Raw genomic sequence first — 27,749 nt, 5'->3', positions numbered from 1 at the left:
GGAAATGACTTAGATGCCCATCTTACGTATCAGAAATCCATCAAGAGCTTCCCATAGCTACGGATTAAATGTTAGAACCAAATTCTGCCTTTTGGATGCATATTCTGTGCTCCCCCCAAAAAAATCAATAGGTGCTTCTTATTTGTATCTAAGGATAGGATTTGAATCTTAGCATGACTAACTGGTTAGTACCAGAAGCATAACAAAACTAGTGCCAGACACAATATGAAGAGGACCCTAGAGAGAAACACCAGAATCTTCGTTTTTCATATACCAGTAAAGGTAAAACAATTCCAAGGTGCCTTTTCAAACTGTTCATCTAGCAGTAGAATCTTAACTAAATCACTAGAAACCCTAAAGCTCTGGATACATGCCAACCTCCTCTAATTAGCTGTTTGACAGTAAAACCGTAGACTCCAAATAACAGCAGTCTAGACAGCCTGGATATTATTACTATAGCATTTAGAAAAACCTGCTGCAGAATTCATTTAATCTTCCTGCAAATGCCTGAGGGATTGAAGAGTTCTGCTGGCCTTTAATATAATATTCCATACACCAGGTCCATTGCATAATATATCTATAGCAAGACATTTTACTAAAAGCCTGCCAACTTAAAGCACTGTGAAAGCAATAAATTATGAAAGCAATAGATTGTGAAAGCAATATTCTATACAGGCCCAAGTTTCCATAGAAATCAATGTCCTCTTGATGCTGAAACCCCATATTCACACTAGCATATTTTGAGCTTTAAGAAAAGATTTGTTATTTCAGAATACAATTTTTTTATCTTTGCAACATGGAACAAAGCTGTCCTTCGATCCTACACATAATCTGCTACTCACACATATCCGAAGGAAACATAGCCACCTCTGGATAAAATGCAGCAATTTCTTAGAGATGCACAGCAACACTACTCAAGACAGGAAGTCAAGGATATCATATGTAATTGAAACTGTTGGGGGGAATTACTGTAGCCCAAACTGGAATTTGTTCTTTTGTCAGTGAGTTTTCAGGAATCCAATTTTATTTCTCACCCAAACATCTGCACCACACACATTGCCCCATAAACAACATGATGCACTAAGTCAGTAATGACAGCCAAAAGAATAGTACCATGTGCCCCATATACCAGCCACATCTTGTAGCACCATTCGTTTCTTTGGAGGTCTCCCTCCTGATCAGATCCAGCCCTGAAACACATTCTATTATAAGAAGCAAAACTGCATAATATATTTGTAATTTAATGGCAGTTCCTCTCTCCAGGCCCCAGCCTGAGAAACTAATGAGCAGGAGTGATCTCAAAGGGCTGATGAAACGAGGCTCCTTCTTTCACCCAGAATATAGAGCCAGCAATGGATATGCTCAGTGGATGCTAAACAACACTCAGAGCAGGAGTAGTCTCCCATACACCCACTGATCAACAGATAAATGGATTAGGGTTGCCAACTTTCTAATTGCACAAAACCGAACACCCCTGCCCAGCCCCTTACCTCTCCCCTTCCCCGAGGCACTGCCCCTGCCCCACCCCTTCTCCAAGGCCTCGCCCCCACTTGCTTCATCTGCCTCCCTCCGTCGCTCGCTCTCCCCCGCCCTCACTCACTTTCACCAGGTAAGGGCAGGCGGTTGGAGTGTGGAAAGGGGGTGAGGGCTCTGGCTGGAGGTGCGGGCTCTGGGGTATGGCCGGGGATGAGGGGTTTGGGGTGCAGAAGGGGGCTCAGAGCTGGGGCAGGGTGTTGGGAGGAGGGGTGGGGAGTGGCTCCAGGAGGGAGTTTGGGTGCGGAAGAGGACTCCGGGCTGGGGAAGGGGTTTGGGGTGCGGGAAGAGGTGAGAGGTCCCGGCGGCCCTTACCGTGGCTCCCAGGAAGTGGCCACAGATTACTGCAGCCCCTAGGCACATGGGCAGCCACGGAGGCTCCACGCACTGCCCTCGCGCCTGCAGGTGCCATTCCCTCAGCTCCCATTGGTCATGGTTCCCGGCCAATGAGAGTTGTGGATCTGGCCCTAGGGGTGGAGGCAGCACACGGAGCCTTCCTGGTTGCCCATGTGCCTAGGGGCTGCAAGGACCTGGCGGCCAATTCCAGGAGCCACGCGGAGCTGCAAGGAGCCTGCCTTAGCCCTGGGCCCCAACTGTGCTGCCAACCGGACTTTTAATGTCCCAGTCAGGGGTGCCGACCGGAGCTGCCAGGGTCCCTTTTCGACCTGGTGTTCCAGTCGAAAACTGAACGCCTGGCAACCCTAAAATGGATACATGCAACTCAACATTCTACAGGAAGGCAGCCCCCAACCCCATTGTCAATATAATGTGTATGGTAATTTTTCTCCAACCCCAAATGTGACAGTCAACTCAACCTTGTGCAAGAATTCCCCATGGTTAAATAAGTAATCCCAGCTCACAGGCCTTCAGGTTTATTTTTCTTGATTATATGAGTCACTGTGTGCTTTCCTTCGCTGTTGCCTTTTTCCTGAGTCTTCAACATTCCACAGACACCAGAGTGTCAGTTTGTTTTTGTCCATCTCTAATTATTTTATTCTCCTAGAACTCTAGGGCTAGAACATGCCTTTGAGGTATAAACTTGGATAGGGTGTGGAATGGAGCTGTATCACCATGGGGAAACTCAAGAGAGGGACTATGCCTCTGGCAGAATTTTTCTCTGAACTCTCTGATGTTCAGGGGACAGCTCAGGATACCTCAAGAGATGTCTGGCCCCACTGTGTGAACCAGTGTGGGGGTGGTAGGGTAAGTGCATGATCATACTTCCTCCTCACTCCCTTTGGGGCAGTGTGTCCCACAGGCTGTGTATGGAGGCATCACAGCCTGTTCTTTCCTAAGCATGGAGACATGAGCATAGAGCACGCAAGGGCAGGAAAGGATCTTTTGTGTCTCTATTCCTACCCTATGTCCAAATGGGTCCAGAGATCACCTAGTCTTCAGAAAGATAATAACTGTATGCACATTAATAATATACAGTTAATATCCTTACTTTGCATTTACGAAGACAGTGTGCCTTTGATTTTGAATATACAGTACTGTACTACCATGCTTCCTGCCTCACAAAACTGAAATATTTACAGCAAGGCTATATTAACCATGAGGGGAGTGTCTTTCTCTACAAAAACCACAGGGTACTGTTGCAGTGATCCTCTCTACTAAATGGGGCAGAGCTGAGATGGGGGCTGTGTTTCCTTAGTACAACTATATGACAAACACCTGAAAACATTTTCTATTGCTATTTATCTTTGGAACTTCATTCACTGCACTTCTTAGGATATCTGAAATTATCTATTACGCACAAGATCAAATGAGAGGATAATAAATCAGATCTGTAAAACTTACTGAGCTGATGTAACATGCAACACTATTGATGTCAAACTGTTAACAATACACTGAATGATAAACTGTATGCACAGTTCTTGGCTTCCAGAGTAAATGCAAATTAATTCCAGATTCCTCAAAAATAAACTTGAACTCTAAGCAATTACCAGAAGTCTGACTTTCTTTTTTTCTAAACAGACCGGGGAAGGTATACTCAAAGCAAAACATTTTTTCTTTGTCCACGGTTGTTTGAATTTGGAAATGTAACAAAACAAACAAAAAAACCCTACTATCCTTCCAGTAAAAAAAAGGAAGAACAACAACAAAAAGCCAAGTTTTAAGCTTTTGAAAAGAATGCTTCTTTTTATTAGATGCCTTTGAAATGGAAGAATTTTCTTTTCTTTACTTTTTCTTTCATTAACTGAAAGCTGGCAGCATTTCCGGGTGTCTGTAGCATGAAGGTTGTTTCTAGACACTTATGCCCAGAATCTATTACACATATTTTGCTTTATGTCCCATTTGTTTTCAAACATGAGTTATTCAGCTGATTGAAGTAAACATTTGAAAGCTGATCCTTTTGACAGAATGCTATTTGATAAGGGTGACTTCGTAGAAAGTGTAACTGAAGAAAACATACACAGGCTAAATGTTGTTCTAGGAAACCCATCTGTAGGAATCAGAATGGGGGTGCAGTCAGAATTAGTATCTTCACATTCTCCTAGTTAAAATAAACTTAAGCTTCTAAGTGCTACACTGACTTCTGGCACAGTCCTGAGCAAGTGATAGTACATAAACTGCAGTAACCCAGGAGTCAAGGAGGCTGTGAGACCCAGAAACACACTCTGCTTTCTTCTGGTAGTAGTAATTTACTGCTGGTCTGTACCAGCATTATATTAATAACCCATCTCCACTGCACTGGCTCAGCTATTCTGGCCAGCCAGTGGGAGATAGAGCCAAGGCCTTCTGCATTCCATACCTACCTGCTCCATTGAGTAGATAAGCAGGCGAGTAGCCTCATTTGCTCCTATGCAGCTGGACCCAACATTTGGGTACCCTGCACAGAAATATATGAGGGATTCTGATTCCCCTGCATGGACTCAGTGTAAATCACAATCTAGCCCCATGTTATCAGTGTCCTACCATTGGGATAAATTCACAAAAACTTAGCTTTTCTTCAGATGCCTTCAGGATTAGGCCCACTTTTGTTTTAATTGAAATCAAGTTAAAATCCAGTATCAAACTTACTACTCTTTATTATCAAGGATTACATCCATCGGGCCCACTCCTGCAGAACCTGTACAAGCAAAATTCCCATTGACTTTAAATCAGAATTTTATATGCTGCAGTATTAGGCCCATTGTTCTCTCCTATAACATAAGGATTTGATGCGTGTTCTATCAATGTGAAATCTACACATTTTTGGAAGGAAAAAAATCTCTGTAGGGAAATCTCTGCATAAAGTCTGTGTCAGTTAATGACTTATTATAAAATACCTCTCATTCAAACCAAGTATATTAAATGAAGAGTGACAAATCCTTAAAGCTGGCAAAATATTAAAAGATCCCTGCTATTTATGAAATATTTAAACTACAGACATACTTCAGACATATTTCAGTATTTTTATATCAAAGCCATAAACGGGTAAATTGTTTCATTTCTTCTTCCCCTGCAATACTCTCATGCTGCATGTAGGAATTGCCTTTTTTGTAGTAACTATTTCTGGAGTTTTGGTTTACGAAGCAATGCTTATCATGTTGTATATTTGAAAACCCACAAAAGATTAGTTTTAAATGGCACATCGGAAACTTTGTGCTACACTGTGCAATCCTTTTATGAATGAGCACTTATAAAATAGTCCCATTGAACTCTATGGGTCTATCCAGTTGAGTAAGAGGGTCACAGTAGGCACCTTAGAAAAATATTCTATTTAGAAAGTATTCTTCTTTGCTTCTTTTATTTAATAAGATACTTTCATGACAACAAGGTCTTTGTTTCTTAAGCATCTGTCTATGCCTGCTGCTTTAATCCCCACTTCAAGTCAGTATCCTCTGTTTGTGACATCACAGTAATCTCAATAGTAATCAACTGTGAGGTCATAAAATATTGGCTTAAGACTTCAAGTGTAGAACAAGCAGCAGAAGAACTCCTAAATTGCAAAGATCCTCATAATGAAACAAAAGTGGAGGTAAATGCTTAAGACAATATGTTTCAAACTTCCTACGATGTATTGAACATTTTCTAAAACCAGTATTATTTTCTCAGTACAGCCCTGCAATTGCTGTTTACTTCTCCCTTTTAAAGTATAAACAAAGACACAGTTTTCAATTAATTCATAAAAAACTCCATCTATACAATATTTGCTCTGGTCTGTTAAGTCATCCAAGAATACTGTGTTTAGTATATTCATAGATTTTTAAGGCCAGATGAAACTATTATGACCATCTGGAGTCACATCCTGCTTAACATAAGCCATAAAATTTTCATCAAGTGGTCATGTATGCTAGGAATACAATTAAAATACAAAAGGCTGGTGCCCAATCTTGGAACCCTGACTCACAAAAGCAATCTTTACTCTAGAGAGCAGATGACCAGAATGGCATGGAATAAAAAAGTAAAATACATACATACATAAGGATTAGTCACATAAATAAGAGTTGCAGTATTGTGCTTACACTTTGGAAAGAGATACTTTCAGGTGTATGTGTCTACCCAGAACAGAATCAAAAACCTGTCATCTCTAGCAAAAGGAAACTGCAAACTATACATTTCAAATAGATTGTGAGTTTAAAATTTCCAAATATACCATAACAAACAGCATGTTGTGATGGAAACAGACAGGGAGCCAAGATCAGAAGGGAAGAGCAGAACAACACAGAAGACAGAGGAGAGCACTGGGAGCAGAAAGGGGGGTAAGATCTATGGGAAAGGGCCAAAGAATCAAACAACAAGAGAGCTGATCCCCAATGGCATTGAATGACTGCTTTACATTTCTTTGAGCCATAAGTTGTAAAATAACCCAGCTAGAAAAAAAATCAACCACTTTATTATCCTGAGTATTTATCTAGAGTGAGATAAGTGTGTTTTCTAAAATGTTTCACAAAATAGCTACAGTCATTTCTTGGAGTTCTAAATTAATTCACCACATAGCAACCTGACTGAAAGAGGAATCCCCAGAGACACATCAAAGCCAAACTGAAGTGCCACCATTATGTCACGTTACAATATCTAGTTCTGGCAATGGTTTGAAAGTGTGTATACAAGCCTAATCCATAGGGGTTTAGAAATGCCCTTTCAGAGGACATCAGTATACAGGATGTGCTCTAATGAGTCAAATCATTGATCCATCAAATCATAAATCTTGCTGCTTGATGCCTAACAGGAAGTGAATTACTCTAATAGTGCAATTGGCCAATTGAGCAATGTTGTTTGTATAGGGTTAGAGGTAAAGGGGGACAACCCTTCCTGACCTCTGCAGTATTCAGGTCACTGAAGGCTAAAATTTGATTATCTTTATCTGAAGGCCTATTATGGCAAGGTGCTGAGTGTCTGTGATGGGGTACCTAACCCACACAAGGTCTGAGCAGAGAGAAAAGGTCAATTAACCCTGTGACAGGCTGCACCTGGAGACGAGTCAGGGCTGATAAACTATTAATTGATGATGAAGCCCAGCTGGGCAAGGGGCAGACCAAGCTGTTATAAAACTAGGAAGTAGATTGTAAGAAAGGGGTTGTGGTGTGGTGGCCTGTAGTCATGCTATGGGTTTAGAGCAGGAAAGGAAGAAACTCGGGGGGAAACAGGTGCCCTGGTTGGAGAAGTAGTCTGACAGAGAAAAAGTAGGAAGCTGCTGGGAAACAGCAGTAAGGTTTGGAAAAGTGTAGATCTTGTCTGCTGGTTTTAGGGTCCCTGGACTGGAACCCAGAGTAGTGGGTGGGCTGGGTTCCCCTACCAGCCACTGGGGAAGTGCAAAGACTGGGCAGTGGAGCAGAAGACTGCCTGAGACAGCTGTCCAATGGGACTTTGATATCCTGGAAGGGGAGTACTATAGTGACCTGGCAGGTGGGCCTTGCCACAAAGAGGGAGTACTTTCAATGATGAGAAAGGAGTAACCTTCTCTCCAGGGAGAGAGCGAGCGCATGCAAGACTAAGGGTGAGAAACCAAAGGAGGGCGTGTCAGAGCAGGGGTGAGCTAATCTCCAGAAGAACCACAAGGAGGCATGCTAGCAGTGAGCAGCAAACCCTGTGTCCCTGCCATTAACTTCCAGCAACTTTAGTGGGAGTTGAGTTGCTCATCTGCTTATAGGATCAGGTCTTTAGCTTGCATAAATAAAAATGTCATTATTGATCATAAAATCACACACACACACACAACCTTAAAAGAAGCTACACTGTTGACTTCTATGAACTCCAAAGGATGACTGTATGCTGTGAAGTATTTCCTCTCATGTGCAAAGGAAAACCTATTATCTTGTGTACATATACAGACTAATAAGGTCATTCTTGTTGTCATATTACAAAGCAGTTTAAAAAGGAGACGCTACTTCCTTTGTACTACAGAATCATAAACGCCTACGCTAAATACCATCTAACTCTTCACATTCTACAGCTAAATAAGCCTGGGTTTGGTTTTTTTCTGTGTCAGTGTATGGGTCAGGGAGCATCTGTTTGGTGTGGGGGTGTGAGAGTGTGTGCAGCACTTAGCACAGTGAGTCCCACATCTGACTGTTTTTTCTAGAATAAAAATCCACTGTACAGCCAGCCCAGAGTAGAGTTGATGGCAGCAGAGTTCTTTCCTGTAGCAAGTTTTAATGGGATAGTCTCAAGAGTCTTTTTCTAGTCCTAACGGAATTATTAGAAGAACAGTATTTCTTATATTTTCTGGCATGTCCAGTTTCAGTCTCAGCCAGAATCTGAAGTGCAAAACTCAGAAAATGAGATGAAATGTATCAGGGCATTTTAGCACCTTGAAGAAGGTTCCATTCAAATTTATCTCTGGAAATATGTGGATCTTTATTTGTTTTCCAAAATGGCTTGCCCTTCAATGCTCAGGAGTGACAACATTCTTACTCTAAGGACCCTTGAATGCCATCAGGGGATAAGAGTCTTCAAGTTGTACAACACTCTGTAGACCAAATCCTGACAATAGCTTTTGCAGTTGCCTTAGAGCAAGCTGTTGCTTATAGAACCAGGGGAAGGAGGATGGATGATAAAAGAGGAAGCACAAAGACACCCCCGAAAAAAGCGGTTTTAAGGGTGGAAACAAAGTGAGAACCTTTATCCTAAGCCAAATACCGTGAGGCACTATTTCACAAGACAGTACTGTAACCGATTCTCTTGCTTGAAGCCAGGGGAAATGGGCTACAATGTCATGTCATGCACCCTTGGGAAACTGAATCACTAAAATAAAGTGCGTTTCTGCAACTATGTGAGAAGCTGTAAAAATGTTGCTGTTCTCAGTGCTGAATATTTACATTCCAAAAAAAGGATTTACAGACAGCTACACTATTTCTTTAATGAGTCATAACCAACTTCCTTCTTAGTTGATTAGGAAGTGGAACTGAAAGACTGCTTTGCAAATTCAGGGTAAGAAATGTAGTTGAAAAGTCTAGATAAGCATCGCTAGCCCCATATTTATCACATTTTTGACCATGCACACGCCATGGAATAAAAAATGCAGAGAAAAATGTGTTTAAGTGGTTGGCTCAAATTCTGATATGTTACACCCACATATCTGCATTGAATTCAGGGGAGTTGCATGAATATAAGTGCAGACATAATGTATATCTTTATTTCTGGTCTCCGTATCTAGTCCTTAATTCCATGTAAATTAACATTTACAACATTAACTTTATTGTGCGGTGCAATACCTTTGTCACTGTACAGCCCCGTGTTAGAGTTGCTAATCAAGAGGTGACAGTTTGAGAGATTCACACAAAGATTGTATTCTGTTTCTCTTCTTTCTCTGAAAATGTCTTACTTCAAGGGATGAAGGGATGTAGGGAGTTCAACATAGAGCACCAAAGGAGAGGGAATGGAATGGAGGTGTTTGCATATCGGGAGAAACTGAGACAAAAGGGATTATTTATTTTTGGGATAAAATAGCTAAGTGGTGACATGACTGATAAACCAACTGCCCTGGTGATTGAAAGTGTCAAGGGAAATTTTCAGTGACGGTCATCTCACCCCCAAAGAGAGGCTATGATTTTTTGAGTGTTTGCATGGGAATGTCTTAACCTTCCTTTGACACAAAAAACTTCTGGAAGTTTAAAATATAAAAATGTTTAAAAATACATAAATAAGAGGTGGTAGCATTATAATCAAACAGCTCCAGAAATGTTAGGCCCCTGGCTTGCTTCAGTAAGCAAGCACAGATGATTTAACCAGACATTTCCACACATTTCTGTGTTAGCAGCCCCTGTATTTATTTTAAAAACAGCTAAACATGATACTTGGCGACACTCTTTTGAAACATCAAAAGACTCTCCCTGGTCAGTAACAGGTAAGACAAAGAGAAAAATACTGGGAGGTTTTGCAGACCACACACAAGCACAATGTCAATGGTACCGGGAATTAAAAGGCATTTTTTTTCACAAAATATGTAAGAATGAGCTTATGACTAGTGTATTATTTAAACTAAAATCTAAACTTACTTGTAAAACATCAACAAAATAAGCTACAATCAAGTTGTCTGCTTTCTTTTACAATGTGTCCCATTTTCTCATGCTGAATTCCTTTTATTTGCGTACATACTACTAAACATGATCATGGCAACTTAATAACATGGAGACAAATTGTGGGCCTCCAGATTTTGACCCAAAAATGAGTAAATTAATGCTGCAAAGGAGTGCCCACAGCAGGACCCAAAAGAGCTTTCACAAGCCTGATGTAGCCACCTATGCAGATTATTCTTGCCAGGCATATAAATAATCTGAGGAGAGGAGGTAGCATGGTGACTACAGGTAGATCCATTTGCAGATGCTTGAAAACCTGGCTCAACCATCAGACCCATTAGCCCTGTCCCAGAATACTCCTCTTCAGAAGACAGTGGAGTGTGAACTCTCTGGCTTTTGAGGGAAGCAGAGTCATAGCACAATACCTGCATGCACATTGCCTCTCCCAGCTGTAGAGTCTCAGGCATACATGTTGCCTAAAAGCCCACAGGCCTAATCCTGGCTTTATCTGTCCTATGGTGATCAACTCTGTATGTGAAAGGAGTTAACTATTTATCTGCTCCTCTACTCTATTCTCATTGTCCAGCTTTAATCAGTTTTGATTGGCAGAGAACAGAATTATAAAAGAAACCAAAAGAGGTTTATGACATCAACCTGTTAAACTCTTTTGTATAGGGATACTGCCTAGAAATACCTCATTATTAGGAGTCACACATTTCATTAAACATATGCATTTCACCTTTTCCACTTCCTGACCTGTCAACAATAGAAACAGGTATACACTCTTTTTGCTAAAGCATATTCTAGTTACTGGGAAAAAGAGTGAATAGAATGAACAATGTAATCAACTGAGATATACAGAGTACCTTTGAGACCTGACCTCCTCACACCACACCTCCTGCACATCCCCCACCAAAAAATGGCTGGAATTCACCTTGCTGCATATGCTTAGCCCAGAACATCAATTTGGAGAGAGGATGAGAGAGTCGGAGTGATTCAATACCCTTCATTGTACCAAATTTGCCTATGAAGTCCCTAAAAGCTTCTATTTTAACTTTCATCAGGAACTCTGCTCACCACCAAATCATTTAACAGCAATTATTTAATGCTAGACTTTTACCTCAAAAACTTCTTCATCCAGAATTCTGGTTCCAAAGACGGTGATGCCTTTGATATCAACAATTGCTCGGTCACTCCTGTCGAGTGGTTTTGTGGTTTTCTTTTTACAGTCAACAATCATGGTAACGCTTTTCTTCTCCACGCTGATAGCTACTCGATGCCACCTAGCAAAAGAACACAGCTCTTCCGTAAACTGTTTTTTAAAATAGACATAAATTCAGAGTTCCAAAGCAAGAAAAAAATATTACAAGTTGTAAGCCAATCAAAAATTGCACCTACTACAGTTCATAAAAATCTACATATCAGGATTAATTTTCTTTTCATATTTTATCTTCTCATTTTAAGAACTAACACTTCCTTTGGTGGTTTATTTTAGAAAGGGCTGTAAATAGCTAGCATATAAAATAAAAATAGAACAGGACTAAAAACTAAGTAAAATATGCTTGCACAGAACTGAATGGAGCAGCATTTAAGTCCCAGTCCAGCAAACACCTAAGTATGTGCTTAACTTCAAGCACTTATGGCCTGATCCAGCTCTCACTGAAGTTAAGGAAAAGATTCCCATGGATTTACATGACTATGTGTGTTGATGGATCAGAACCTTACTGCAAAAGTAATGCATAAAACAGACATCTATAATAAATAGGTTAGGTAGTTCAAATGACTGAATATCTGATGTGCTTACTAGAAAAGCAAAGGCCAATCAGATTTTGAAATTAATAAAATTGAATTTAGTATTTTATTTATTAAAGTCAATCCATAATCCATGCAAGACACCATAATTCAACATCCTGAAATTATATAATTAAGTAATTTGGGAATCCCCCCCCCTCAAAAAAAAAAAGTTCTATATATGTAAAATTGCTGCAAGGAGACAGAAGAAATTATCTCCCTCTCTCTCAAATTATGTGATACTTACAGATTTGTGTACTCTATCAAGCCCATACAATACTGTCTTCTGAAGTGCTGCTTTAGGCACAAGGAATCTGATACAAAGCCCACTGAAGTCACTGGAAAGACTCCCATTGACTTTAATGGGTTTGGATCAAGTCCAGGTTGCCTTTCTCTGAATTCTTGCCTGTCTAAGAACTTCAGTGTGTTCAGATTAGTGCTAAATAAACTGTTTACAATACTTCATTAATTAACTCCCGTTCTGTTCATGAATGATCTGAGAACAGACTTTATTTTTTGTGAATTTGTTTGTTATTCAAAATTATTTCAGGAAAGATTGAAATATATTTGCACGAGCCAATGGGTTGCTTATGAATGACTCACTATTGTTAATGCTTTGCTAGTCACAATTCGCTCTTTGTACTCTATGATTGGTCACCTAAGCCACATGTCCGGCCTCCCTGTTTGGATGACTCCCAAATGTAGAAAGAACTTTCAAGATGGAGGCACAAACACTTCGAGCATTAATACTTGTGAAAATACTTTTGCAGTATTTGACCAGCTCTAGCATATACTGCACAGCACTTTGTTATCATGACAAAAGACATGCAATTAGTTTAGTGAGACTGTTTGCAATGACAAGCTAAATACCTGAGTATCAGAGAATCTTTACTTATGACATGGAGTGAGTAAAGCACAGCATCTCTGATTTGCAAAGGCAAGAAGTGTCAGAGAAAATATGTGCTGTTAATGAGATGCAAGATGAGTACCAGAATTATATAATCTTGGCTGGCATTTACAGCCACGAAGGGTGTCCAAACAAGACAGATGGCATGGATCATTTTTAAAGGGCTTTTATATATCAAAGGGAACACCCTGAAGCAATGGAATCTTACTGGTTACCAGTTCCACAGAGCCAGAACTGGAATTCTGTGTTTACTCTGGAACTCAGTTAAACATTATAACTTTAAAAGCAAATGGTCTGGCTGTCCTCAGGCTCACTTGACTGTGTAGACTTTTTAAATTACATTTAAATTTTAAGACAAAACATAGCTCATTGTTGCACTACGTTCTATGTGGGACAGCTGAGTCTGAAGCATAATATCAGCCAACCACCCCAAGACCTGCAGGGGCCAAAAGCAGGGAAGAGGCCACTCACTTAGTCCCCACAAGGGAAGGATTGCCTCACATCACTCTGCATCTACCTTTTGGTGAATTCAAAAGTAGAATCCACTCTCTGTTGGGAGCATGCAAGCTAGCCCTTTAAACCAACTCTGAGTGAAGTTCATTCAATTTCTTTGTTTTTATCAGAACCTCAACACGTTGGGAGAAATTCTGGCTCTACTGAAGTCAACAGAAAAACACTAGTGGGGACAGGACTTTACCCCTTGTTTGTTATATAGACAAACAAAATGAAAATGGCCTGCTGCTTCAGTTTTCCTGCTGCTGAGGGGAACACATAACAGTTTTTTGAGCCTTATGAAGTGGTATTGTGCAGTAACACGGAAGCTAGTACACAATTTAACTTTTCCTTTGGTCTTTCATGTTATTCTTCAGTAACTTATAACCCTTAGTCTTGTCATTATATGTGAATTTGTCCTCCAGCCTGCAACATTCTTTCCTTTCCTGTGTTTAACAAAAATTTCAATCTGTATATCTCTGAAAAATGCAGCTGCCGTTCCTGCACTGTAGCATAATAAATAAAAATGCTTTTAAAAGGATGAATGCTCCTTTAATATAATTAGAGTTAGTGTCAGGGGGCCTTTAAAAACAACAATAATGGTCATGAAAGGTGCTAAACTGACATTCCCAGAGCCTGAATTGTCTTATTTATCCAAATAACTGGTACAGCAGCTCAGCAGCAATGTAAGCTATGCCACATTGCCCTACTAACATGCCTTCACTCTGACTTGGGGAACCTCCTCCTGGCAGAGCAGGGTAAGACTGGGTGCCCGGTGCATGTTTGTGTAGGAGGGAGGCAAGTGAAGGTAACTTTCCACTGGCACTGTCCCCGGTTGCCTGTTGAGCTGAGGGTGACTTCATGGGCCAAGAACAAGATGTCTTCATAGCTTCATATTGTTCACTTAAGTTTTCATTTCTATGAGTACTCCCTTGCTTTTGAATCATGGGAAAGGACAAATGGGAGCACATAGCTTGCACATAGTTTGTATTCTTGTATTCTGCGGGAAGCTGGAACTAAGTTCTCCTGCAAAGGGACCTTAGATTCTGTGGTACAGTAGTGCAGCCAGCGGACAATTCTGTAACTGATTCATTTAACTTTACAAATATGCTATGTGAAGGAACATTAGTCCACACAGTAGTTCCTGTGTTGTAAATTTTTATATTAAAATTGATTTATTTTACACTTACTTTCCATCAGCAATGTTGACTGTCCTAAAAAGAGGATAATCTTCTGGGGCAGGTTTTCCATACTGATCTTCAAACAGGAAGACAGGGGATCTACCAACTTCCACACCTAGTTGCTGAATACCCTGTTCATTGTAGACAGAGAAAAGGAAGGACTGGATCCCCTTTTTAGGTTTTACTGTAATTAATACTGAAAAGTCTTCAGGAAAGTTTCCACCTGAGAAGAAAATGACAAATGTAGTCACAAATCTGGAAAAGATAGAACCTTTTTGTGGATATTTATGCTTTACTATTAATTGAGAGATTCTACTTTTCTGTTTTTCCTCCAACATAAATTGATAAAAATTCTGATTACAAGAAAATTTCTCTCTTCAAACCTTTCTCTTTATACTTTCTTGTCTTCCCATTCTCACTTTACTTCCCAAAAGTTTTACCTGAAGACATCTTAAAAGCTTGAACTATAAAATCATTGTGCATTTATGTAGGTGTAACACAATATATACAAGAGAGGTGGCAGTTCTGTATTAATTCCTTTTCTATTCTTCATCTTCTTGAGAAAGGGAGCAGAAATAACTCTAGTTTATAACTGCACATTGTAATTTCAACAGACAAAAAGACTATTGGTATTATTGGAAATATGTTATCAGACACCTTGCATTTCCCAGTGGCCGCTCAAATAGTTTCTACCATTTCGATTATGTATTTCCATTGTTTCCAATATGTATCTTAAAAAAGGGTCATATGCAGGGGGACCACACATGATTCCATACACCACTTATGTTATTGACACAAGGGTTAACTGAGGCTTATGTGGTCTATAAAGCCATATGCTGGGCCTCTGCCCTGAGATAAATTTAGTACTAACATTTTTATTTAACCATGGTGCAGATGTTACTTATTAAATTATCTCAGAAATAACTTATTTAAAAACAAAACACATGTCTATTTGTATGTAATAGGAGGTTTGGGCAAAGAAAAAAGGTTTTATTTTCATTTGCTGCCTGACAATTTCTCTTTGAAGTACACACCATAAGTCAATCATTGTTTTAACTTCTACAGCCTCAAGAATAAAGAGTGGATGGATGCAGCTTTTAAATGAGGGAATGGAAAGGACGGGTGCATGTGATGAAAAAAGTGCCCTGAGGTGTTGTGATCATTCTGAGGTTCCTTTTTTTACTGAAAAACACCCTGACCCATTTTTTCCACCATCCAAACAGAAAGCAAATGAGCTCTGTGCAAGACATCTCTGTGGGGGCTGATGGGTGGAATTCTCCCTAATCCAGAACTAGGCTCAGAGAACAATGATGTAGCCATTCTTCAGATGCTATGGTGGCCTGTCATAGCTGCTGCAACCCATTACAGAGCTTTTTAACCTGTGGTTCACCAAAGTTTGTCAATTTAGTCAGCATACCCCGGCACATCCCCAAGACTGCTCCCAACCACTCCTTGATATTGTTGTAGAAAGCCTCCATGGAGCATTGTTCTACTGCTTTTCACTCATGCAAGGGAGTCAGTGTTTGACCATATAGGCTTACTCACATTGAGGCAATCAGGATATGGAGTCTTAAGAACATAACAATGGCCATACTGGGTCAGACCAAAGGTCCATCCAGCCCAGTATCCTGTCCACCGACAGTGGCCAATGCTTCACCCCAGAAGGAGTGAATCTAACAGGTAATGATCTAGTGATCTCTCTCCTGCCATCCATCTCCACCCTCTGACAAACAGAAGCTAGGGACACCATTCCCTACCCATCCTGGCTAATAGCCATTAATGGACTTAACCTCCATGAATTTATCCAGTTCTCTTTTAAATCCTGTTAAAGTCCTAGCCTTCACAACCTCCTCAGGCAAGGAGTTCCACAGGTTGACTGTGCGCTGAGTGAAGAAGAACTTCCTTTTCTTTGTTTTAAACCTGCTACCCATTAATTTCATTTGGTGACCCCTAGTTCTTATATTATGGGAACAAGTAAATAACTTTTCCTTATTCACTTTCTCCACACCACTCATGGTTTTATATACCTCTATCATATCTCCCCTTAGTCTCCTCTTTTCCAAGCTGAAAAGTCCTAGCCTCTTTAATCTCTCCTCATATGGGACCCGTTCCAAACCCCTAATCATTTTAGTTGTCCTTTTCTGAACCTTTCCTAATGCCAGTATATCTTTTTTGAGATGAGGGGACCACATCTGTATGCAGTATTCAAGATGTGGGCATATCATGAATTTATATAAGGGCAATAAAATATTCTCCATCTTATTCTCTATCCCTTTTTTAATGATTCCTAACATCCTGTTTGCTTTTTTGACTGCCGCTGCACACTGCATGGACGTCTTGAGAGAACTATCCACGATGACTCCAAGATCTTTCTCCTGATTAGTTGTAGCTAAATTAGCCCCCATCATATTGTAGATATATTTGGGGTTATTTTTTCCAGTGTGCATTACTTTATATTTATCCACATTAAATTTCATTTGCCATTTTGTTGCCCAATCACTTAGTTTTGTGAGATCTTTTTGAAGTTCTTCACAGTCTGCTTTGGTCTTAACTATCTTGAGCAGTTTAGTATCATCTGCAAACTTTGCCACCTCACTGTTTACCCCTTTCTCCAGATCATTTATGAATAAGGTGAATAGGATTGATACTAGGACTGACCCTTGGGGAACACCACTAGTTACCCCTCTCCATTATGAAAATTTACCATTTATTCCTACCCTTTGTTCCCGGTCTTTTAAACAGTTCTCAGTCCATGAAAGGATCTTCCCTCTTATCCCACGACAACTTAATTTACGTAAGAGCCTTTGGTAAGAGACCTTGTCAAAGGCTTTCTGGAAATCTAAGTACACTATGTCCACTGGATCCCCCTAGTCCACATGTTTATTGACCCCCTCAAAGAACTCTAATAGATTAGTAAGACATGATCTCCCTTTACAGAAACCATGCTGACTTTTGCCCAACAATTTATGTTCTTCTATGTGTCTGAAAATTTCATTCTTTACTATTTTTTCAACTAATTTCCCTGGTACTGACGTTAGACTTACTGGTCTGTAATTGCCAGGATCACCTCTAGAGCCCTTCTTAAATATTGGCGTTACATTAGCTATCTTCCAGTCACTGGGTACAGTAGCTGATTTAAAGGACAGGTTACAAACCTTAGTTAATAGTTCCGCAATTTCACATTTGAGTTCTTTTAGAACTCTTGGGTGAATGCCATCTGGTCCTGGTGACTTGTTACTGTTAAGTGTCTCAATTAATTCCAAAACCTCCTCTAGTGTCACTACAATCTGTGACAATTCCTCAGATTTATCACCTACAAAAGACGGCTCAGGTTTGGGAATCTTCCTAACATCCTCAGCCGTGAAGACTGAAGCAAAAAATTCGCTTAGTTTCTCCACGATGACTTTATCGTCTTTAAGTGCTCCTTTTGTATCTCGATCATCCAGGGGCCCCACTGGTTGTTTAGCAAGCTTCCTGCTTCTGATGTACTTAAAAAACATTTTGTTATTACCTTTTGAGTTTTTGGCTAGCAGTTCTTCAAACTCCTTTTTGGCTTTTCTTATTACATTTTTACATTTAATTTGGCAGTGTTTATGCTCCTTTCTATTTACCTCACTAGGATTTGACTTCCACTTTTTAAAAGATGCCTTTTTATCTCTCACAGCTTCTTTTACATGGTTGTTAAGCCACGGTGGCTCTTTTTTAGTTCTTTTACTGTGTTTTTTAATTTGGGGTATACATTTAAGTTGAGCCTCTATTATGGTGTCTTTGAAAAGTGTCCATGCAGCTTGCAGGGATTTCACTCTAGTCACTGTACCTTTGAATTTCTGTTTAACTAACCTCCTCATTTTTGCATAGTTCCCCTTTCTGAAATTAAATGCCACAGTGTTGTGCTGTCGAGGTGTTCTTCCCACCACAGGAATGGTAAATGTTATTATATTATGGCTATTTCCAAGCGGTCCTGTTATAGTTACCTCTTGGACCAGATCCTGCGCTCCACTCAGGACTAGATCGAGAGTTGCCTCTCCCCTTGTGGGTTCCTGTACCAGCTGCTCCAAGAAGCAGTCATTTAAAGTATCAAGAAATTTTGTCTCTGCATTTCATCCTGAGGTGACATGTACCCAGTCAATATGGGGATAATTGAAATCCCCCACTATTATTGAGGTTTTTATTTTGCTAGCCTCTCTCATCTCCCTTAGCATTTCATCATCACTATCACTGTCCTGGTCAGGTGGTCAATAATAGATCCCTACTGTTATATTCTTATTAGAGCATGAAATTACTATCCATAGAGATTCTATGGAACATGTGGATTCATTTAAGATTTTTATTTCATTTGATTCTACATTTTCTTTCACACATAATGCCACTCTCATCCCTCCCGCTCCCCGCCCCATGACCTGTTCTGTTCTTCCGATATATTTTATACCCTGGAATGATTGTGTCCTGGTTGATTGTCCTCACTACACCAGGTTTCTGTGATGCCTATTATATCAATATCCTCCTTTAGCACTCTAGTTCACCCATCTTATCATTTAGACTTCTAGCATTTGTGAACAAGCACTTTAAAAACTTGTCACTGTTTATTTGTCTGCCCTTTTCTGATGTGTCAGATTCTTTATGTGAATGTTTCTCATCTGATCTAGCCCATACTTTGTCCTCTTTCATCCCCTCCTCCTGACTAAAACCTAGAGAATCTCTATCAATAGACTCTCCTCTAAGAGAAGTCTCTGTCCAATCCATGTGCGCCTCTGCAGCAATCGGCTTTCCCCCATCTCTTAGTTTAAAAACTGCTCTACAACCCTTTTAATGTTAAGTGCCAGCAGTCTGGATCCACTTTGGTTCAGGTGGAGCCCATCCTTCCTGTATAGGCTCCCCCTATCCCCAAAGTTTCCCCAGTTCCTAAAAAATCTAAACCCCTCCTCTCTACACCATCATCTCATCCACGCATTGAGTCTCTGAAGCTCTGCTTGCCTACCTGGCCCTGCGCGTGGAACTGGAAACATTTCTGAGAATGCCACCATAGAGGTCCTGGATTTCAGTCTCTTTCCTAGCAGCCTAAATTTGACCTCCAGGACGTCTCTCCTACCCTTCCCTATGTCATTGGTACCTACATGTACCACAACCACTGGCTCCTCCCCAGCTCTACACATAAATCTATCTAGACACAGATGACAGAAATGTCATGAGATCAGCAGTTCTTGTGAAATTTCTGTGCTTTATTTGCAAAATGTTAGAGTCATAAAGTTTAAGGCCAGGATGAATGTTTCTTGTCTGATCTGGCCCATACTTTGTCCTCTTTCATCCCTTCCTCCTGACTAAAACCTAGAGAATCTCTATCAATAGACTCTCCTCTAAGAGAAGTCTCTGTCCAATATAATATACAGGAGGTCCTCTAGTCTGACCTCCTGTATATTATAGGCCACCAACACCGCCCAGTACCTGAACACTAAATTCAACAACCCAAACTAGACCGAAGTACTAGTGTCCACAGGAGACTAAACTATTGTGTCACAGGCAGAACCTGCGAGGGACTGAACACCCCAGGCCCCTGCAATGGCAGAGAAATGATTAGATGAGATATACCCAGATAATCCCAACAAGTGATCTGTACTCTGTGCTGCTGAAAAAGGAGCAAAACGCCCACGGTCACTGTCAATCTGACCTGGGGGGGAAATTCCTTTCTGACCTCACACATTATGATCAGTTAGACCCTAAGCACATGACCAAAAACTAGCCAGCTAAACATGTGTGTTTGTGTGTGCGTGTGTAAGAGTGAGAGAGTGTGTGCGTGTGTGAGAGTGAGAGAGACTGTGCAGTGCCACCTGAGAGCACCAACCCACCTCATCCAGTGTTACATCTCCAGACATCACAGCCATTTCTGATCCTTCAGAGGAAGGAGACAAAAACAGCATACACTGGAGGCAGCGGGGAATCCTTTCCTGACCCCCTGCAGATGACTGGCTGAAGCCCTGAAGCATGACCTTTAGAAATATAAGACATAAACCAAAAGGGATCCCAGAGCTGCTGAGCCCTGCCCCTCACACCCATAACTTTGTCTTGCATGATCAACTTCTTTATTTCAGTGCCATAGAATATGAACCCTAGGCTGGCTAAACCTACTCCAAATGCAGATCCAAACATTGCCTCTTTGGTCCGTGTCTACCCTAAATTAAAAAGTGTGGCAATAAATTCAAAGGTAGGCATTTGTGAGTTAGTTGACTCTAAGGATCTCAGATTTTTTTCCCAGTTTTGATGTTATAGTATTAAAACAAGTGCTCCAGGAACATTCCAGTTCTAGTAAAGCCCACTTATGTTTATAATCCAAAGTTTATAAACATTAATATTTTTCAAAAGTCTTAACATAGGCTCAGTCATCTCACATGTGACAGGAATGCTTTTAAGATTCATTGGAGAGGTTTAATGATATCTGAAAAAATGAAATAAAATTAAAGCACAAACAGGAAGGGCTAAAATACCGAAAAATGTTAAATTGTGTAAGAAACTTAGTAGATTTGTTTTAAGGTGAATCTGAATTAAATTATTTATTGAATTTAAAAAGCAGAATACACTTTAATTCATCTCAGCCCGAGGCACAACAAGCACGGAGAGCAGGCCAGTAAACTGGGTGTATATCAGATTTTAAAAAGACAGGTACAAAGCAATACACCTACCATCAGTAGTTTAGAAAATAGGCTGCTCCTGTGTGTAAAATTACTGACACTTTGGGATGAACACTGTGTTTTGTATTAAAGACCCCTGAGAGTGATGACTCAGATCTGTAAAGAGTTAGAAGAAGGGACTTGCATATTACATTATAAGACTGCATATTAGAAACAAGTATTGGCATTTTTGATTTCTTTATAGCTTCCCTAAGAATTTATATTAGATTTTAATTTGCAGGTTACTTTAAGGATTTCTTGATTGCAGAGAGAACATTTGTTGCATGTAATGCAATTTTTTTCTTCTATTAATTAAGTATAAACTGCAGATTGAACATTCATATAAATGATTAAAATGGTCGGGTTTATTTTCCTGAAAATGATGTTTTTCAGCTAAGAAGATCACTTTATTGTATGAATTCCATCCTCTTTGATTAAGCACATGACCTATACATTGCTATAATTCACTCAGGAAATGTGCTTTCAAGAATTAAAAGAAGGGAGTATTGTTCCTGTAGTTAGAGGATGTTATTGGTAGTCAGAATTCCTGAGTTATTTTATTTTCTCTGCCACTGCTTTGTTCAACTTTGAGCAAATTACTTTAGGCTATATTCACCATTCACTTCAACTTCAGGGGATATATTCTGTGGGCAGAATATGGCCCTTAACCTTTCTGTACTGCAGTCTATAATTCCCTGAATATATATAAGAACGTTTACCTCAATCATAGGGAAGCTATAAAGCTCTGTATAACTGGAAATAATAGTTGTAGCACATGCTGTAGCTAGGGTTGTATTCCATCTTCTACTCTAACCTTCACTTTTCACTTGCTCTTAACTTTCTCTAATTCCTTTTTAGCTGCAATTTTTGTTTTCAGGCCATAGGTAATTTTTTAAAAAAAAAACCCTAAAATCTGATTAAAATGTTTTAGCCATTTCTGAGCATGAACAATATTCCTTTTCTTATATGTTCTGATAAGAATTTTGACATTAGATAGAAACTTCAAAACTGGCTTTCTTTGTAGATCTCAACAAGTCCTTGATTTTTTAACTAAAAAAAAAAATAATAAAAAAAACAATTTTTAAGAAAATCAGTTCACAAGTTTTAAAAGTTTGAACACTGAACTCTAAGTTGGCATTTTGTAAAGGTGGATCTGATTTTTTTAAGATTTATTCAAAATCAGAATGGGTTTATCATTTTGGAGCACTCTGAAGCCGTATTCTTTCGAACAATCTAAACTGCAGCTGCCAGATAGTTTAAGCAGCTCTAAATCTTTAGAGGTCTTAAACAGAAGTTAGCTGCTCTAACGATTTAAAGTTGTTTAAACTACTTAAACTACCCACAGATGTAGAAAGCTTAAGAAGATTAAATTTCTTTAAGGGTTAAAAATAGTTTTAAACCATTCAAGCCTGTCCGAGTCCTTAAGTGTTTCAAGTGGTTTATTCAGCTTGTGGACTTTCAAATAAGGATGGCAGAGGTAAGGACAGTAGGGTTCAGGTGTACATAGTTAAGGGTGGCTAGGTTAATCTCTGCAAGCCAAATAGATCTGGATTTCTGTCCCTCTTTTCTTCCGGGCCCCAGCCTCTTTGATAAACTAAATGTGCCTTCTTCCCCTCCCCACACATTTCCCCAAAAAAACAACAACAAAACCCTGGCACAAATTCAAAATTCAATTACACTGCATATATTTAGTATTTACTTGTCTTGCTTTTCTTAATAAATATCAACCTTAAAGTATTGTAGTTTATCAGTGTAAACAATAAAACATACATAATGTGCAATCTGGCCAAGTTAATGTCATGAGAGACATTTGAAACTGAAATTTCTGATTGCTTGGATGCTCAGACTTATCACTTGCATGAAGTCTAGATGTTTGCCTTTTTTAAATAGCAGTAATATTAATAGAACTAATACTACAAAAGAATAAATACAGTAGTATAGACAGAGTTGATGATTGCTTTCTTATCATATGGTATTACTTTCACTGTTTGGAAAAGAATTTGCACCACTATATTACTGTTACAGGGAATGCTTAGTGTTAACATTTATTTTACTGTCTGCAATAATGGTGCTTTGTGTGCTTTATATTCATCATATTTTAACTTCGTTAGTAAAAGATTTTCAGAATAAAATGGGAATCTGTGAAGATTTGGGGCTTGATTTGGGATCTTATTCTTAATGGACTTGATCCATTGAAGTCAATAGGGAACTTTATGTTGATTTCAGTGGGTTTTGGATCGGGTGTTTTAAAGTAAAGTTGTGAGTTTACAGATGAAATGACACTATACAGCATACCTTTTAATATTAGGTTGAATAGATGACAGCAAAAGAAAGAAAGAAAGAAAGAAAAAGAAAGAAAGAAAGAAAGAAAGAAAGAAAGAAAGAAAGAAAGAAAGAAAGAAAGAAAGAAAGAAAGAACAAATGATTGGGATGAAGGGAGGCCAAACAGATAACTTGAAAGGACCTGAACACCTGCCTTGTCTGAACTGTTAATCTGAAAGCGATGTTGAAAATGCTTAAGGCAGGTGGCACTAATTCATCTAGTCTGAGCATGTGCTTTTCAATCAGATAAGACACCGTGGAAAAAATAAACTGTGGAAGCTTTGTGAGGAAGGTCACAAAAATGAGTTGCATTGTTCGCCTCAGTACAGTGAGTTTTGTGTATTCTATACTATACTATGATATGCCCATGTGTTTAGTATTGCATTGAAATGGTGAATGATAAGCAAATTGCTTCTGAGGGGAACCCAGTATCAACATAAACAAATTAAGAATGTGAATCAAGCCTTTCTTATTTACGACAAAGTATCACGCTTACATGCTTAGCTGAAATAGTTATCAAACTTTCTTAATTACTTTTAGATTTCTTGGGCAATTTTATTTAAACAGTAAGAATGGACTGGATAAGTTTTAACAAGGGCAACAATAAAATGATTAGGAAAATCATTATCTGTTGTTCTGTTCTCATTCTTCGAAAATGTAAAAAAAATAACGTGGTAATAAGACAGTACAAGAATATAATAACTTATAGTAACTGTATAATATCTTTCAACTTGTGAGTTCAAAGCAGTCTACAAACATTGTGTAATGAAGCCTCAATACCCTCCTGTGAGGCAGGTAAATATTATTATACTGATTTTTACAAATGCGTAAGCTGAGGCACAGAGACATTAAATGACTCCTCCAAGGTCACACAGTGAACTTCAATATTTAGCTGTTTTCCAAAGATCCCAGAATGAGCGAGCTCACTTTCCGTCCCTGGACAAAGGTAGCAGGTGGACTACACTCTGTGAAACTGATCATTGGGGGTGGGGGGGCTTGGGAACAGTGGGTCTTATGGAGGGATTCTCCCACCCAGAAGCGGGACGCACCCTACAAGTACTTTCAAATACTGTGCATATCCCCCCACCCAGTCATGACAGAATGAAACACTGACATAATTCCAAGAATGGCATCTTGAAAATACTGCACACTAGAAAGGGTATCACATTGACACATAATCAGTGCTTTATGGATCTGCCATGGCATTCCTCACATGGACAGGAAGAAAATTATAGTAAATGGAGTGAAAATCATAGTAGCTCTTTCTATGGTAAGTGTTTAGATGGTGGTCCAGGCATATTCATGTTCACAGAAAGCATTCATTGCACCACATCCCAAGACAAAATAAACACCGATGAGGAAATCCTCACCCCTTTTAAAGTCAATGGCAAGCCATCCATTCCAAATGCTTTACAAACAGAGTGTTGGGTCCATAAGCTGTTTTAGGGCTCAGTTTATTAAGTACTGCCTACTGGACTCTTACAAATGTTTTCTTCTGGGTTCTTTGTTCAAAAAGTGGGTAGCATGGTGTTTTTCCAAATAGATTATGCATTTTAAGCCAGTTTTTTCCCTCTCTCTTTAACTGACAGTTTCCCCTTGCATGCCCCAGAAAGGAGAGTTCAAGAGGTGGAACAGCAGGGTGAAACTGAGTGCTCCACCTAGTTCTAATCCAGAAATCCTGCAGAGGTTAGGAAGAAAAGCACCTACATTGAGTCTGCCAAAGGCAATTTAAATTTATGTGCCAACAAACAACATAATGAACATATTTACTCTGGCATTCAAGAACAAAACGAGCAGTTACTACTGTAGCTGCCAAATCTAATAGTTAGTCTACAGTGTCATTCATAAAATAAGTGCAAGTTAACACAGGAACTTTTCCCCCAAAGGAATGTCTGGATTCTGAGGCCTTGCTTTGGCAAAGAATGCCTATTCTGTGCTAATGGCTCTTAAAGGCCCAATGTCCTTCCATGAGTTTTCAGTCACCAGCCCACTGTATTTGAAGGTTGATTAACAGTCTTGCTCTACTAGCAGTTCCTACCCATTTCATTTCTGCACAAGACATATTTGGATCATATTGTCACTATAATACTAACAATAGAAAGGGACTGATTAAAATGTTAGCTTTAACTCCACGGTGCAGCTGTAGTACTTTAATAAAATAACTGAAGAGTTTCGCAACTTTTTTTTTAGGCTGATTAGTCAAGATACTGTCACCCCTACTTGTGTGGAGTAGCAATTTATTATGCTCATAATCCCATTGATAATGTTCAGTGAACTATATCCTCAGCTGGATAACTCCATTGACTTCAGTGCGGCTCTATCCTTTTATACCAGCTAAGGAGATATAGTCTAATGTGAGGAAATGTGGAAGAATCTGGCCCTAAATATGTTTTTTTCTAAATTTCCTTTCATTTCCACCCCTTGAAATAAAAAGAGATGAACTAATTCTTTAAATGAAGATGCAAGATACACATGAAAGGTCTCATAGCAGTTTCTCTTCTACATGTGTCTATTGCTCTGAGGACATACTGATGTATTATTATTGCCTCCAGATAATAAATGCTTGAGGATCTATAAAAATCCCAGATGTTGACCACGTCATTACTCCTTTAATAGGCAAAACAAAAATATTTTCCTTGCCCATATTTAATGGGTGTGCTCACAAGCAAACCCACTCAAAATCTGCTTGCATGTCATGGCATGAAGATTGAAAGTTTTTATATATATTAAATATATATATTTGTGTGTGTGTGTGTGTGTGTGTGTGTGTTTAATAAACTGCAACACTTTCAATCAAGTGAAAAGAGTGAAAGAAAAATCATGGAATGAAAATTTGTCACCACCCCCCCCCCCCCACACACACACACAAAATGTGCTTATTTCGTGTCAGAGAAATGAGAGGTGGGCTGGAGTCACATTACCTATTACCCACAACTAACCATGTGTAGTCCCCAAAATACCAAGATACCCTTACATAATGTCAACCAGATGGTACTTCTGGGAATGATTTTGCAACAACCAACCACAATCTGCATTTCTACCACTGCAACATAACTTCCAGAAGCGTTGCTTTTAAAATAGACTGTTCCTGGCACAGAAGTAAGAAACTTGGCAATGCTGTCCACCTTATGGATCTATCACCAAATATTCATAAAATTCCCTCTGATAGAATGATGAGAAAACCAGGTAAAATTACTTAGTTTTACTAAAATTACTCTGTCAGCAATACTCATGTTGCTCCCATTACCATCAATGCAAAGTATGAAGTCATAGCAGTGGAAGGCCTTTTTGTCTAGGAACACAGCCAGTCATATATTTTCCTTCTAGCCAGTACGTGTCAGTTATCATCCCACCTCAGAGGTTTGCCACTTTAACAAAGAAGCAACATTTGTTTTATTGTGCTGCTTGGTCCATTTCCCTTCGTTTCTATACATGTGTAAATATGTTACCATACCACTATTTTTGTAATCACTGTTGCTGTAATATGACAACTGTAATTGTAGCCTGAATTCACCAATATGTTAAACCATACAGTTAATTTAATCTAGAATCTTTGTGAAATGTTAATCATTTTGTCTATTAATTGATAAAATATTCAATTCAGGTAAACACTCAAAAGTTCAGATGCTTATTTCAATCTCTAGCTAAACCTCTTGATTCTGAAAATTTGAGGGTAGAAATCTCCCAAGAAATGTTTTCACACATTTCTTCAGTGCTTCTTTTCTGGTTGCAGTACAAACTTGTTCTCCTATGCCTGTTACTAAGTGTAACTATTGCCTCTTAAGATAACTGGATCCAATAGTTGTCTTTTGTAAATGTTCCGGATTAAGCAGTAACTTCCTAATACAGAAGCTGAGAGAGTTCATATGGCGAGGTGTTTTATACACTGAGACAAGTTTAGTGACTAGTTAACAGTATGTCTTGCAGTCCCTACTCAAGCAAAATTCTCATTTAAGCCAATAGGTGCTTTATGAGTGAGGATTGCAGTACTGAGTTTGATCTTCATAAAGGCAATGAAAAAATAATTATTACAGTTTTATGTAATATCAAGCAGTATTTCTCTATTTATGGCATCTGATGGCCTGATTCACTGGTCTCTTGCACCAGTGTAAATCCAAAGTAGATTTGAAGTTAGTGGAGTCACACTAACATAAAACTGGTGTGAGAATAATCAGGCCCTAAATATTTGGTATGTAATTTTTTAAAAACACTCTGTCTGCCCATTTGATTGGCTGCTTCCTGCATTTGTAACTGAAAGGAAAGCAGGGACATCTCATGATGCTACACTAGTTAATGGGAATGGGCTCTGTGCTGTGCTGCAACTAGCAGAAAAATACAGACAATAACAAAACACATCAGGAAGCACAGACAGTGCAATCTCATGGTGGGGGAGCTTTCGTCGCATGGATGCGGG

General features: G+C 39.3%; 1 protein-coding gene across 2 annotated transcripts in view; it reads right to left on the bottom strand.

The window, feature by feature from the left end:
- The window catches only part of COL11A1 (collagen type XI alpha 1 chain), a 234,582-nt gene that overhangs the window by 186,467 nt on the left and 20,366 nt on the right, over positions 1-27,749 (bottom strand). For both annotated transcript variants that reach the window (XM_074961235.1, XM_074961234.1), the window contains exons 3-4: positions 14,361-14,574; positions 11,101-11,263 (exon numbers count right to left, since the gene is read on the bottom strand). In XM_074961235.1, coding sequence (XP_074817336.1) covers positions 11,101-11,263; positions 14,361-14,574 — 377 coding nt within the window. The remainder of the gene's footprint in view (positions 1-11,100; positions 11,264-14,360; positions 14,575-27,749) is intronic.

Source organism: Natator depressus, chromosome 8 (assembly GCF_965152275.1).
Source record: "Natator depressus isolate rNatDep1 chromosome 8, rNatDep2.hap1, whole genome shotgun sequence".
Classification (NCBI taxonomy): Eukaryota; Metazoa; Chordata; order Testudines; family Cheloniidae; genus Natator; species Natator depressus.
Note: the sequence above shows the minus strand (reverse complement) of the source record. Positions and strands in the feature narration are given on the sequence as shown.